General features: G+C 42.8%; 1 protein-coding gene across 3 annotated transcripts in view; it reads left to right on the forward strand.

Annotated features, from left to right (window-relative positions):
- Positions 1-13974, forward strand: part of CDH26 (cadherin 26) — a 78732-nt gene that overhangs the window by 15091 nt on the left and 49667 nt on the right. For 2 of the 3 annotated variants that reach the window (XM_065523360.2, XM_015430025.4), the window contains 2 exons: positions 8638-8694; positions 9947-10370. In XM_065523360.2, the coding sequence (XP_065379432.1) occupies positions 10302-10370 (69 nt within the window). In that variant the 5' untranslated portion in view covers positions 8638-8694; positions 9947-10301. Of the gene's footprint in view, positions 1-8637; positions 8695-9946; positions 10371-13974 lie in introns of those variants that run through there. The other variant, XM_015430030.4, reaches the window with a different exon arrangement.

Here is a 13974-nt window from a genome sequence, read left to right on the forward strand (position 1 = left end):
CTTGAGTCGCTCTTCCACTTATTACCCCACAAAAAGTGTTGAGGATTAATTAGGGGAGCAGGATGCAAATACAGTAAGCATAAATTAAGGTAACCTGTGATGTAATGAACTTGCATCTTTATGTACATATCCGGAAATGAGTAAGGTCTCTTTCAAGGAAGTGGCCTGGTTAGGAGATGGCAGTTTTGGGCAGCTCCGGCTGCAAACATTCTGAAAGGCCCGTTGCTCTTCTAACTTCACTCTGACAATAGGGTGCATTCTTTTGAGTCTACCAAATTGTGGCAGTAATGTTCAGTGGCTTAAAAAGTAAGTTTTTGGATATGTTTTGAAAATTAACCATGCTGGAGGTTTAAAAAATTTTTTTTTGTACAGGAAATGTATTATTTGGGGATGTTGTTGTTTTATTATCCACAAGGTGGCGACTAAACCCTTTCAGATAGCAGAGAATTTGGCCTCAGTGCCTTCTAGTCAAATAACAAGGTTTTCACTGGAATCAAAAAGAAGTGGAGAGAAAAAGACTTTTTGACTTCAGGCCCAAAGCATGTTCTTTATTTAACTTCACTCTGCCATCAGAGAATACAGTGGTTTATTATGTGCAGTTACGTGCTGTGGAGGATTCTCTTTGATTCATTGAACATTCTCACATCATACAACACTGTATCCAGCAAAGAATTGTGCTCAATGAAGTAACATAAATCATCAATTTATAAAAATCTGTACAGAGATCCGTGTTTCATAAAATACAATTTGAATATTTTTGTCTTCACCAATTTAATATGTAAGGAATTACTGTAATAATACTGGAAAAATACATATAGAATTAAAAATGGGATAGTCATAAATCTAATTGCCCTAGCTTAAATGAGATTTTAAAGCAAACAAATAACACATATTTAACTTTAGATTACATTAAGCGAGGACAATTTCATGCCTTGCTACTCAAATTGCGAGCTCCTCCCTAGACCTACTGAGTCAAAGTCTGCATTTTAACAAAATCCTTGGCACATTAAAGTTTGAGAAACCTGCTTTCCTGGTACTTAAGTCTGCAAGTTTGAGTGACTGCCTTTATGGTATGTGAGTAGTTGGCAGGCCCTGTCTCCCCTCAAGCAAGCCATTTGCTTATCTAGCCCTATTTTTCTCCATAGTTTAAAGGCACTGGGCCGGCTATTTACCTAAGAGGTTGCCTGAATGAGTGATTTACAGCCTCTGATAAAATCTGCTCCACGAGTGAAAACTAAGGAGTTGAAGTTTCTTTTTTCTTTTTTTTAAAATTTCAATAGCTTTTGGGGTACAAGTGGTTTTTGGTTACATGGATAAATTATATAGAGATGAATTAGAGATTTTAGTGCACCTGTCATCCGAGTAGTGTACATTGTACCTAATGTGCAGTTTTTTATTGCTAACCTCCCTCCCAACTTTCCCTCTTGAGTCTCTAAAGTCCATATGTCACTCTATATGCCCTTGCATATTCATAGCTTAGCTCCAACTTCTAAGTGAAAACATAAAGATTTGGGTTTACCACTCCTATGTTACTTCAGCTAGAATTATGAGGTCAGGAGTTCCAGACAAGCCTGGCCAACATGGCAAAACCCTGTCTCTACTAAAAATGCAATAATTAGCCAGGCGTGGTAGCATGTGCCTGTAATCCCAGCTACCCAGGAGGCTGAGGCAGGAGAATCCGGGAACCCGGGACGCAGAGGCTGCAGTGAGCCAAGATCATGCCACTGCACTCCAGCCTGGGTGACAGAGCAAGATTCTGTCTCAAAAAAAAAAAAAATAATAATGACTTCCAGCTCCATCCAAGGTTTTGCAAAAGACAATGTTTAGCTCCCTTTAATGGCTGAGTAGTATTCCATGGTATACTTTATATATATATGTGTGTGTGAGTGTGTGTACATATATATCACTTTTTCTTTATCCACTCAATTGATGGGCACTTTGGTTGATTCCACATCTTTACAATTGTGAATTGTGCTGCTATAAATATACGTGTGCAAGTGTCTTTTTCATATAATGACTTCTTTTTCCTTTCGGTATGTTAGTCTGTTCTCATGCTGCTATGAATAAATACCCAAGACTGGGTAATTTATAAAGAAAGGAGGTTTAACTGACTCACAGTTCCACATGGCTGAGGAGGCCTCAGGGACCTTACAATCATGGTGGAAGGCACCTCTTCACAGGGAGGCAGGAGGGAGAATGAGAGCTGAGTGAAGGGGGAAGCCCCTTATAAAACCATCAGATCTCATGAGAACTCACTCACTATCAGGAGAACAGCATGCGAACCACACCCATAATCTAATCACATCCCAAGAGGTCCCTCCCATGACGTGGGGATTATGGGGACTATAATTCAAGATGAGATTTGGGTGGGGGCACAGCCAAACTGTATCAGGGTAGATACCCAGTACTGGGATTGCTGGATCAAATAGTAGATCTACTTTTAGCTCCTTAAGGAATCTCCATATGTTTTCCATACAGGTTGTACTAATTTACATTCCCATCTGCAGTGTACAAGCATTCTTTTTTCCCCACATCCATGCCGATATCTATTGTTTCTTGAGTTTTTAATAATGGCCAGTTTTACAGGAGTAAGGTGGTATCTCACTGTGGTTTTAATTTGCATTTCCCTGATGATTGGTGATCTTCAGCACTTTTTGCACATTTTTGTTGGGCATTTGTATATCTTCTTTTGAGAACTGTCTACTCATGTCCTTTGCCTACTTCTTAATGAGATTATTTAGTTTTTTCTTGCTGATTTGTTTGCGTTACTGGTAGATTCTACATACTATTCCTTTTGTCAGATGTGTAGTTTGCAAATATTTCCTCCCATTCTGGGGTTGTCTGTTTACTCTGCTGATTATTTTGCCGTGCATAAGCTTTTTAGTTCAATTAGGTTCCATTTATTTATCTTTATTTTTGTTGCATTTGCTTTTTGGGTCTCAGTCATGAATTCTTTGCCTAGGCCAACGTCTAGAAGAATTTTTCCAGTGTTGTCTTCTAGAATTTTCATTGTTTCAGGAAACTGGCAAGCCACACGTAGATCAGGAAACTGGCAAGCCACACGTAGAGGAACGAAACTGGATCCCTATCTGTTACCTTATACAAAAACCAACTCAGGATGGATCAAAGACTTAAAATATAAGCGTTCGGGCTTCTTAGGTCACCTAACCACCTCATTCCATTTTCCTTATATTCAGACTCTTAGATTTTTGAACTGCAGGTGTGGAACATTCACTCTACCTTCCCTTGTCCCCTTCCTTTCACTCACTTGGTCATTTTGTCCAGGATTAGAAGAGTGTTCACCATTTGTCAGCAAGCTTTTCCTCTAAACCTATCTCTTGAGATACTCTGCCTAAATAAAGTAAGGAGAAAGAAAAAGAAGGCTTTGCTTTTCTCGTGTGGTGTTTTCGGTTTTCTAAATGCTGGAATGAAGTGCTTTTTGTTTGTAGAATTTATGTAATATTGAAATAGCTTAACAAGTTTAATTGAAGATGTTCTGATTTTTTAAAGTATGTATTTTCACCTTAACAGAACAGTTTTTGATGCAGGAAGATAAAAACAGCTGTTTAAATCTTCCCCTTTTTTTTCCTTCCCTTCTTTTTCTCCTTTCCTAAAGGAGCATAAACAATTTATGTCAGGGGTGTCTATTCTTTTGACTTCTCTGGGCCATACTGGAAGAATAATTGTCCTGGGCCACACATAAAGTACACTAACACTAACAATAGCTATTGAGCTAAAAAAATGCAAAAAAATTTACAGTGTTTTAAGACATTTTATGAATTTGTGTTGGGCCACTTTTAAAGCTATCCTGGGCCACAGGTTGAACAAGCTTGATTTACAAACATAAATGATAGAAGAAAGAGCCTGTGATTCATACCATTGGTATGATTAGCACTGGAATATACTTGCAAAAAGTGAAAACACCTTCAATATGTTATATCTGGCAGTGTTTTTGTTTGTTTTTCTAATTGCGTATCTGCAACTACATATTAGTTGAAAAAATTGGGGTAAGAGATTAAAATCTCTCCAAGGTAATTTTCTGGCCAGCTCTCAGTGACTGACAACATACTAAAACCTAAGAAACTGCACTCTCAAATCAACCCATGTGATTAGTAATCAGAATTGAAAAACAAAATTCTTAGTACTTGAAAAAAAAAAACCCAGAAACACAAATGATAAATTATTTTATTCGAATGTGAAGTCTAATGAACTTCAGCTCTTAATATATGTGACAAGCTATTGGGGTACAACTAGAGATACACTATCCAGTATTGGGTAAAACTACACTTAAAAATAAGTGTAGTTTTGCTCACTTAAAATAACTGCACTTAAAAATAAGTGTAGTGTAGCTCACTTGATAATGATGAATGCTTCATGAGGGCACCCCTACCTGGCTTGGGCTTCTGCTTGGACAGTGGTCTGGCTGGTCAGGCCCCATGCCCAGCTGAAAGGAAGGGAACCGAGGTGGACAGCAGGACTGAGGGAAGATGACAAACACACCCAACTCTACCTGCATTTGGCATTTCCTGTATGGGTCAAGTAAACCCCAGAGAAGTAAAGTGCTGGTGGAGTTTTCCTTGATGGAGTCAAATTCACCTTTCTGGTTTTTTCCCAATATGGCATTATAAAATTTTTCAGGCCAGGCAGAGTGGCTTACACCTGTAATCCCAGCACTTTAGGAGGCCGAGACAGGTGGATCACCTGAGGTCAAGAGTTTGAGACCAGCCAAGCCAACACGGTGAAACCCCGTCTCTACTAAAAATACAAAAATTAACAGGGCCTGACAGCACACGCCTGTAATCCCAGCGACTCAGGAGGTTGAGGCAGGAGAATCGCTTGAACCCGGAAGGCAAAGGTTACAGTGAGCCGAGATTACGCCATTGCACTCCAGCCTGGGGGCAGAGTGAGATTCTATCTCAAAAAAAAAAAAAAAAAAAAAAAAAAAAAAAAAAATTCAAGCATACAGGAAAGTGGAAAGAGCTTCACAGCTTCGCATGCCTACTCTCACAACCAGACAGTTGCCACCTAGCTCTGTCTGCTCCATCTGTCCCTCTAGCCACCTAGCAGTCCCAGCTATGGCCTATTCCAGGCATCGGAATCCCTCCAGCTTCTGCCTGCCGTGCTCACCCTCCAGGGCCTCCACTCTGGGTAGCTGTTTTATATTTTATTATTATTATTATTATTTGAGACAGAGTTTTGCTCTTGTTGCCCAGGATGGAGTGCAATGGCTTGATCTCGGCTCACTGCAACCACCACCTGCTGGGTTCAAGCGATTCTCCTACCTCAGCCTCCCACGTAGCTGGCCATGTGTCACCACACCTGGCTAATTTTTTTGTATTTTTAGTAGTGGCAGGGGTTCACCATGTTGGTCAGGCTGGTCTCGAACTCCTGAATTCAGGTGATCCACCTGCCTCGGCCTCCCAAAGTGCTGGGATTACAGGCATGAGCCACCGCGCCCGGCCCTGTTTTATATTTTGTTAATAGCTATCACGTCTACAGCAGAGTTGAAGCTACTTCACCACTACTGGAAGCAGAACTCTTCCCTGATTATTTTAAAAACCCTTCTCAAGAGTGTTCTGAGAAATTAAACTTTTCTTGTGACTATGAAGAAACACGACCTTGAATTCAGAAGTATTTGGCTGGAAAATGATTTTTGTGTTAGTGAACGTAGAAAGGTCTTGACTCAGGGGACATATAAGCATGAGCCATTTTATTCTTCTTTAATCTGAGCCTTCACCCAAACCATTTCAATCCCTCAGTTACAACTGGGGTTCATCATTACCCAGTCACGTCAGTCAGTAAAACCAGTCCAGCTTAAAACTTCAATGTCAGCCTTGATGGAAATCTAACCTCTTCCGTCCGCCCTGGGTGGGCTGGACTCCCGGGTGGGTGTGTTGGCAGGGGAGGCTTGGGCAGCCCCTCCTAACCTTCCAACCCAGCACTGAGATCCTAGGGCATGGTGGTGCTTTGCCATCAGGACACCTCTGCTCCCTCCCTCTTCCAGGCTCTGCCTCCCCCAGCGTTGGTGACAGAAAGACAGACTAAAGGGAGAGCCTAAGGCCTGTCCTCCATAACAGGCCACTCTCGCAGCCTTTCGCTGCGGCTGGCTCACCTCTGCGGAGGTGGCATCGAATGCCAGCCTTCTCGCCTCCCAAGCCAGGAAAGAAGGCTCAAGCCCAGCGCTTTACTTCTCTGGTGTTTACTTGATCCATATGGAAAATGCCAAACGTAGGCAGAGTCAGGTACATTTGCTATCTTCCCTCAGTCCCACTTGTCCACCTCAGTTCCCTTCCTTTCAGCTGGGCATAAGGCCTGGCCAGCCAGACCACTGTCCACACAGAAATCCAAGCCGGTGGAGATGTCCTCATGATGCAATCATCATTATTATTATTATTATTATTATTTTTTTTTTTTTTTTTGAGACAGAGTCTCGCTCTGTCGCCCAGGCTGGAGTGCAGTGGCCAGATCTCAGCTCACTGCAAGCTCCGCCTCCCGGGTTCCCGCCATTCTCCTGCCTCAGCCTCCTGAGTAGCTGGGACCACAGGCGCCGCCACCTCGCCCGGCTAATTTTTTTGTGTTTTTTTAGTAGAGACGGGGTTTCGCCGTGTTAGCCAGGATGGTGTCGATCTCCTGACCTTGTGATCCGCCCGTCTCGGCCTCCCAAAGTGCTGGGATTACAGGCTTGAGCCACCGCGCCCGGCCGCAATCATCATTATTAAAAAAAAGAACAGTGAGAACTGGAGGTGGCTGGAGGCACCCCTCGAAAAGATAAGAAGGTTGACCCTGGGTAGGTAATTGTAGCTCACACCTCCCTTGCAATCATAAGTAACTTTTATCTCATGAGCAATCTCAATTCTTCACTTGTTAGCTTACAGGGAGCTAGGAGCTGCCACCATGTGGCTATAAAATATTACTGTACTTCCAAGTACACAGAAAGGAGCGCTAGACTATTGTCACTATGATCACATGCTCAGAATAGAAAGGGAACGGGGACATCTTCTAGCTGAGGCTCACCCAAGATGTGTGGCAGGTGATGCCCAGAATGGGGACATCTTCTAGTTCAGGCTCACCCAAGATGTGTGGCAGGTGATGCCCAGAATCACCAGCTGAGTTCCAGGCCCTATGGCCTACCCAAGAAGGGTTACCGTGTGGGGAACTGGCATTCTGCTCAGTTATTTTAAATGCTTGAGAATGTTGAAAACTTGGTTGTTTCTAATATATTACCAATTGCTATGGTGTTTTTTGTTTGTTTGTTTGTTTGTTTGTTTTGAGATGGAGTTTCACTCTTGTTGCCTAGGCTGGAGTGCAGTGATGTGATCTTGGCTCACTGCAACTTCCGCCTCTTGGGTTCAAGGGATTCCCCTGCCTCAGACTCCCGAGTAGCTGGGATTACAGGTGCCTGTCACCACACCCGGCTAATTTTAAAATACCAATTATTTTTAAAGTTAAAATGAATGTGAAAGTGGAATCCTTCACTGTTGTCCCCCAGCTCCTCCCAGACTAGACCTTTGTGAGGCTAACGCCTTTCTAGCAAGAATGTTTCAGTCCCCAGAGCTATTCTAGCAGCAGGGGGTGCTCAACTGACGTGGTTTTTCCCCAAATATTTAACATGGTTTAGCTAACCTGACTTATATATTCTAAATTAGTGCTTCTGACTTAATCAGTTTTTTAAAAGTAAGCTATCCTTATAGAAATATCCACTTTGAAAATAGGCACAAGGTATTCAGTTTCTCTTTATGTATAGGAAATATCTATAGACTTTAAAGTTGTATTTATTACTCTTTTCAATAATAAGCTATTAATTTCAATGAAAATAAGCTATTCAGATTAAAATATTCAGCAGCATCTCAGAGATATGAATGTTCAGTTAAGCAAAGAAAGTTTTTTTTTAATTGGGAGATTTTTATATTTTATTTTTGATTTTTTTTATTTTTTAATTTTTAATTTTATTTTTCCATCAGTTATTGGGGTACAGGTGGCATTTGGTTACATGAGTAAGTTCTTTAGTGGTGATTTGTGAGATTTTGGTGCACCCATCACCCAAGCAGTATACCCTGCACCATGTTTGTTGTCTTTTATTGCTCATCCTCCTCCCATTCTTCCCCCCAAGTCCCCAAAGTCCATTGTATTATTCTTACGCCTTCGTGTCCTCATAGCTTAGCTCCCACAAATCAGTGAGAATATATGATGTTTGGTTTTCCATTCCTGAGTTACTTCATTTAGAATAATAGTCTCCAATCTCATCCAGGTCACTGCAAATGCTGTTAATTCATTCCTTTTTATGGCTGAGTAGTATTCCTTCATATATATATGTATATACACATTTTCTTTATCCACTAGTTGATTGATGGGCATTTGGGTTGGTTCCACAATTTTGCAATTGTGAATTTTGCTGCTATAAACATGTGTGTGCAAGTATCTTTTTTGAATAATGACTTCTTTTCCTCTGGAAAGATACCCAGTAGTGGGATTGCTGGATCAAATGGTAGATCTACTTTTAGTTCTTTAAGGAATCTCCACACTGTTTTCCATAGCAGCTGTACTAGTTTACATTCCCACCAGCAGTGTAGAAGTGTTCCCTGATTGTCACATCCACACCAACAACTGCTGTTTTTTTAATTATGGTCATTTTTGCAGGAGTACGGTGGTATCGCATTGTGGTTTTGATTTGCATTTCGCCGATCATTAGTGATGGTGAGCATTTTTTCATATGTTTCTTGGCCATTTGTGTATCTTCTTTTGAGAATTGTCTATGCATGTCTTTAGCCCACTTTTTGATGGGACTGTTTTTTTCTTACTGATTTATTTGAGTTCATTGTAGATTCTGGATATTCATCCTTTATCAGATGTATAGATTGTGAAGATTTTCTCTTTTTTTTTTTTTTTTTGAGACAGAGTCTCGCACCGTCGCCCAGACTGGAGTGCAGTGGCGCGATCTCGGCTCACTGCAAGCTCCGCCTCCTGGGTTCACGCCATTCTCCTGCCTCAGCCTCCTGAGTAGCTGGGACTACAGGCACCTGCCACCACGCCCGGCTAATATTTTTGTATTTTTAGTAGCGATGGGGTTTCACCTTGTTAGCCAGGATGGTCTTGATCTCCTAACCTTGTGATCCGTCCGCCTCGGCCTCCCAAAGTGCTGGGATTATAGGCGTGAGCCACTGCACCCCGCCTTGTGAAGATTTTCTCCTGCTCTGTGGATTGTCTGTTTACTCTGCTGACTATTCCTTTTGCAGTGCAAAAGCTCTTTAGTTTAATTAGGTCCCGGCTATTTATCTTTGTTTTTATTGCATTTGTTTTTTGGTTCTTAGTCATGAAATCCTTGCCTAAGCCAATATCTAAAATAAGCAAAGAAAGTTTACCTTTTATTTTATCTGTTTACTACTTTAAACAAGGTAATGTGATAAAAAGGTCATGTTAAGGTAATCAGGGTTAATGTATCACAGATTGTGTTTTAAAACTTGCTTATTGCAACCTTAAGTATTGGTATAATAGAATCTCAAATTGTCTTTTTCAGAATTCTAATGCAAAGACTCCCAGGTTGCCACAGAGATCCCTGCCCACAGGGAGGCTCTTTCCCATCTCTCCTCCCTCCCACTTTAATTCCAAACTCAAAAAGGCAGATTAATCTAAGCTTAAAAGAGGTTTTAGTAGAAATAATTTGCAAACCCCAGAGCCCTGGGATATTGTTGGAATAACGATTTTTAGTGCTTTGGAAAGTAAAAGTTGTTTTTTTCTTTTCTTTCATTCTTCCTCATCCCTTCCCCTTAATAAAGTTATCATTCTTGCGGTCATTTTCTAGTTTTTTTGTTTGTTTGTTTCAAGAGGATGGGGGTTATAGAAAAGAGTCACTAACGTATCCTCCTATAGAAAGAGATGATTGGGCCTTCTACTTGGAAACTAGAACAAACAAGGAAACAAAGAAATAAATAATTCTACCTTCCAATAGGTGCTGGTTTCACTTCCCCTGGCTGAGCTGTTGTTCCTGAGGTCAGACCCCAGCCAGTCTTTTGTGTACGTGCAGGACCATGGTGGCTTCAGTTCCTACCCCACCCTTCCTAGGAACTCTACTTGTGGCAAACGGATGTTCGAGCTTACAAGTCCACCCTCCCCACTCTGATAAATGCAAGAAAAGCTGAGAAGGGAGGAGCAAGTTGGGATGAAAGTGTCTGGGCCAAAGTGACCTGGAAACCACTGGAGAAGAAGCTGCTGACTGAGAAGGAGGTGTGTGGCTCCGGCGGGATCCCCAGCTTGGAGGACTGGTTAGCAGCTGCACGTTCTGAGTCTGTCTTGGGTATTCCCATATGGCCATGAGATCCGGGAGTCACCCCTTGCTGCTGCTGCTTCTAGCGCTGCTGCTGTGGCTGCTGCAGGTAAGCTGGTGAGCTGAGCCTGGAGCCAGTGCTCAGGTGCAGGGAACTGAAAGCAAAGTGCAAGCTGGCCCTGCCCCTTCTAGAAGGGAGGTGAGAGGGACTGAGTGTGACCTGCTGGGACCCAGGGCTGGCTGTCTTGAGAATGGCTTAGGTAGCAGGCTCTCTGGATTTATATAAAGGGAAGTTAAGGGTCCTAGGCTGTTTGGGGCAACAGTGGGAGCAGGAGAAGGGACTTGTTTAAAACTAATTTATATAGCTCACACTATTTTTAGTGAGATTATTTACATCAACACACACAAGTTCTTTCTTTGTTTCTTTCGCCTTTTGTTGACACAGGGTCTGGCTTCATCATCCAGGCTGGAGTGCGGTGGCATGATCAAGGCTCACTGCAGCCTTAACCTCCCAGGCTCAGGTGGTCCTTCCACCTCAGCCTCACGAGTAGCTGGGACTACAGTCACTCACCACCATGCCTGGCTAATTTCTGTATTTTTTATAGAGATGGATTTTCACCATGTTGCCTAGGCTGGTCTCGAACTCCTAAGCTCAAATGATTCATTCGCCTTGGCCTTCCAAAGTGCTGGGATTATAGGCATGAGCCACCTCACCCACTCAACACACAATTTTTTTTTTTTTTTTTTTTTTTTGAGACAGAGTCTCATCATCCAGGCTACAGTGCGTGGTGACATCTCAGTGCACTGCAACCTCTTCCTGCCAGGTTCAAGCAATCCTCCTGGCTCAGCCTCCCAAATAGCTGGGACTACGGGCGCATGCCACCATGCCCGGCTAGTTTTTGTATTTTTATTAGAGACAGGGTTTCACCATGTTGACCAGGCTGGTCTTAAACTCCTGACCTCAGGTGATCTGCCCACCTCAGCCTCCCAAAGTGCTAGGATGACAGGAGTGAGACTGTGCCCTGCCAATTTTTATAATGATACTTCTGTTCACACTTTACATAAGATTGCGGAAATCTCAGTTGTCTGTATCCAAGGCAATTTGAGCAAACCCACGGGGATGGGAGGGCTAAATCCACTGCCCCCAGTTGCCACTGTTTAAGGAATACAAGCTACTGGAGTCAGGATTCGAAACCTATGGGCTTGCTCTGTTTGTACTTAGAGTGGACATGTGCTTGCTGGTTAGGATCTGCTTCGTTGGCTTTCTGCACCTAGGGAGAGGGAATCATTTCTTCCTTTGAATATCAGCCGAGGGCGGGAAGCAGCACAGTGGTTGGTAACTGTGAGCTCCGGACTGGGCTGCTTGGCGTCCTGACCTAGGCTCCTTCCCAGCCAGCTGGGGACCTGGGCCAGCTTAACTTTGGTCCTTACCTTGGATCAAGTTGAACTCACCTATGGAGCTTCAAGGGATCTCAGTGCCTGGGTTTTGCCCCCGAAGGTTCAGGTTGAGCTGATCTGGGAGTGTGCTGGGTGTCAGGATTTTTAACATAACCTTGTTAAGTCTATTTCTCTTCACCTGAAAACAGAGCTAATAATTGAATTTATCTGAGCCAGTGGTTGTGACAATGAATGAGGAAATGCGTAAAAGCCCTTGGTACTGCGAAAGTTGTCAGAATTAAAATGGAGTTCCTTATATTAAAACACACACACACACACAGGCACAAAGCCTGATATATAGACACAAAGAAGGTTATGCAAAGGGGGTTCTCACATTTGTAGGCTTGATAACTAAAACTATCACAAAAACTGCACAAATAACAACTTTGCACAAAGGCCATTAAAACCTTACACAAAAAACACTTTTTTGAAGAAATCTTCCCAGCAACTTTTTGTGCAACCTCAGACCGTTGTCACCCTTGCTATTGATCTTTGTAGCCAATGACAATTATTTCAAAACAATGATATAATCCTTTTTATTTTTCCCTTTGAAAACCTTTATCTTCCTCTACCGCCCTGACTCTGCACATCGTTTACCATGGCACACATATTCCCATGGCAATATCCTTTCCCAGATAAACGTCATCTTCTCTTAGAGAATCAATCTCTACTATTAGGTTCACAGTTCAGTAAGGGCCCAGTCAATGTGCTCTTATGTCTGTGTCTTTCTGTTTTTCTCATCACAGTGAAAATGGTTGGCTATGTTCACGGAGGGCTCATGCTAAAACTATTTACTGGATACCTGCTTTGGGCCAGGCACTGGGAATACACCAATAAACAAAATAGGGGGAAAACCCTGTCTGAAAGTGGATAACTTGTTTGATACCAGTTGCTTGAGGTTTGGAGAATTTTCTTGGTCACATTTTGCCATGTCAAGAGCTAAGAGTTTCCTTAGTCAGACAGCACATTAATTTGATCTCCAATACTTTGTAGAAGTCCTTTTTAATAGCCCATGTTTGCATGGATTTGAATATAGTCCAAATCAAATCCTGTCCCCATCCTTCCCTCGCTCCTGCTCCTACCCACAATGAGTCTCATCAGGAAACAGACCTGAATTCTCTTCCCTCTGGCATATGAGTGCAGCGCCAAAGCAAATGAATTGACTTCTGAGGGTGTGTCAGGTGGGGTGGGCAGTGGTGATGGGACTGTGGATTTTACTTCAGTTACTGATGACAGCAGCTTTATGTGGATTCCCGGGAATCAAGGCAGATGAAGAGAACATGATTCAATAGATATAAGAAGTTTTTTTTTTTTTTTTTTTTGAGACGGAGTCTCACGCTGTTGCCCAGGCTGGAGTGCAGTGGCGCGATCTCGGCTCACTGCAAGCTCCGCCTCCCGGGTTCCCGCCATTCTCCTGCCTCAGCCTCCTGAGTAGCTGGGACTACAGGCGCCCGCCACCGCGCCCGGCTAATTTTTTGTATTTTTAGTAGAGACGGGGTTTCACCGTGGTCTCGATCTCCTGACCTTGTGATCCGCCCGCCTCGGCCTCCCAAAGTGCTGGGATTACAGGCTTGAGCCACCGCGCCCGGCCGATATAAGAAGTTTTTAGCAATCCAAATGCTGGACCTTTAACTCGCAAAGAGCTTTACACCTGGCAGGTGCTCAATAACTGTCCAATTGGCTACAAGTAACATTCCATTCCATTCCTTTACATCCCCGCCCCCCGAATTGGCTTATTGCCATCTGTGACATCTATAAGAGATACCTACGTCCCCCTGTTCAGCTCTCCATATTTACAAGCTGATACCATTTCTGCTGGAGCGCTATTGTGTCCACGGTAGTTTTCCTCTGAAATCCCCACACCCTTTCTTTGTCATTTGGACATGAAGCCAAATCACCAAGTCAGGATTCTGTTCTGCTGGCTTATGTCTTTGTTCCAGGTTCAGTGACAAGTAATGCAAGCCAAGGAAGAGGAGTTTATTCCCCTTTCGTCATTTCCAAGCCTGAGAGCTCATATGTCCTCACCTTTGGGCTGTGGCAGGCTTCAAAGACCAGAGAGGAAGGAAGTTTTAAGAGAATGAAACTGTACAATGAGAAAAGCCACTTACGATTTTTTGTTGGTGGTGGTGGTGGCGTTGTTACCAATCTGGGAAATTCTGAATTGAGTTACCTTTTAATAAATTGTTAGCATTTATGCTTTTACTGAATTATTCTTTTGGCCCTTCATTTAAGGCCAACAGAGTGAGGGGTTGCAGAAGGTGAGGATAGTGTGGTCA

This window comes from Macaca fascicularis, chromosome 10, assembly GCF_037993035.2.
Source record: "Macaca fascicularis isolate 582-1 chromosome 10, T2T-MFA8v1.1".
Lineage (NCBI taxonomy): Eukaryota > Metazoa > Chordata > Mammalia > Primates > Cercopithecidae > Macaca > Macaca fascicularis.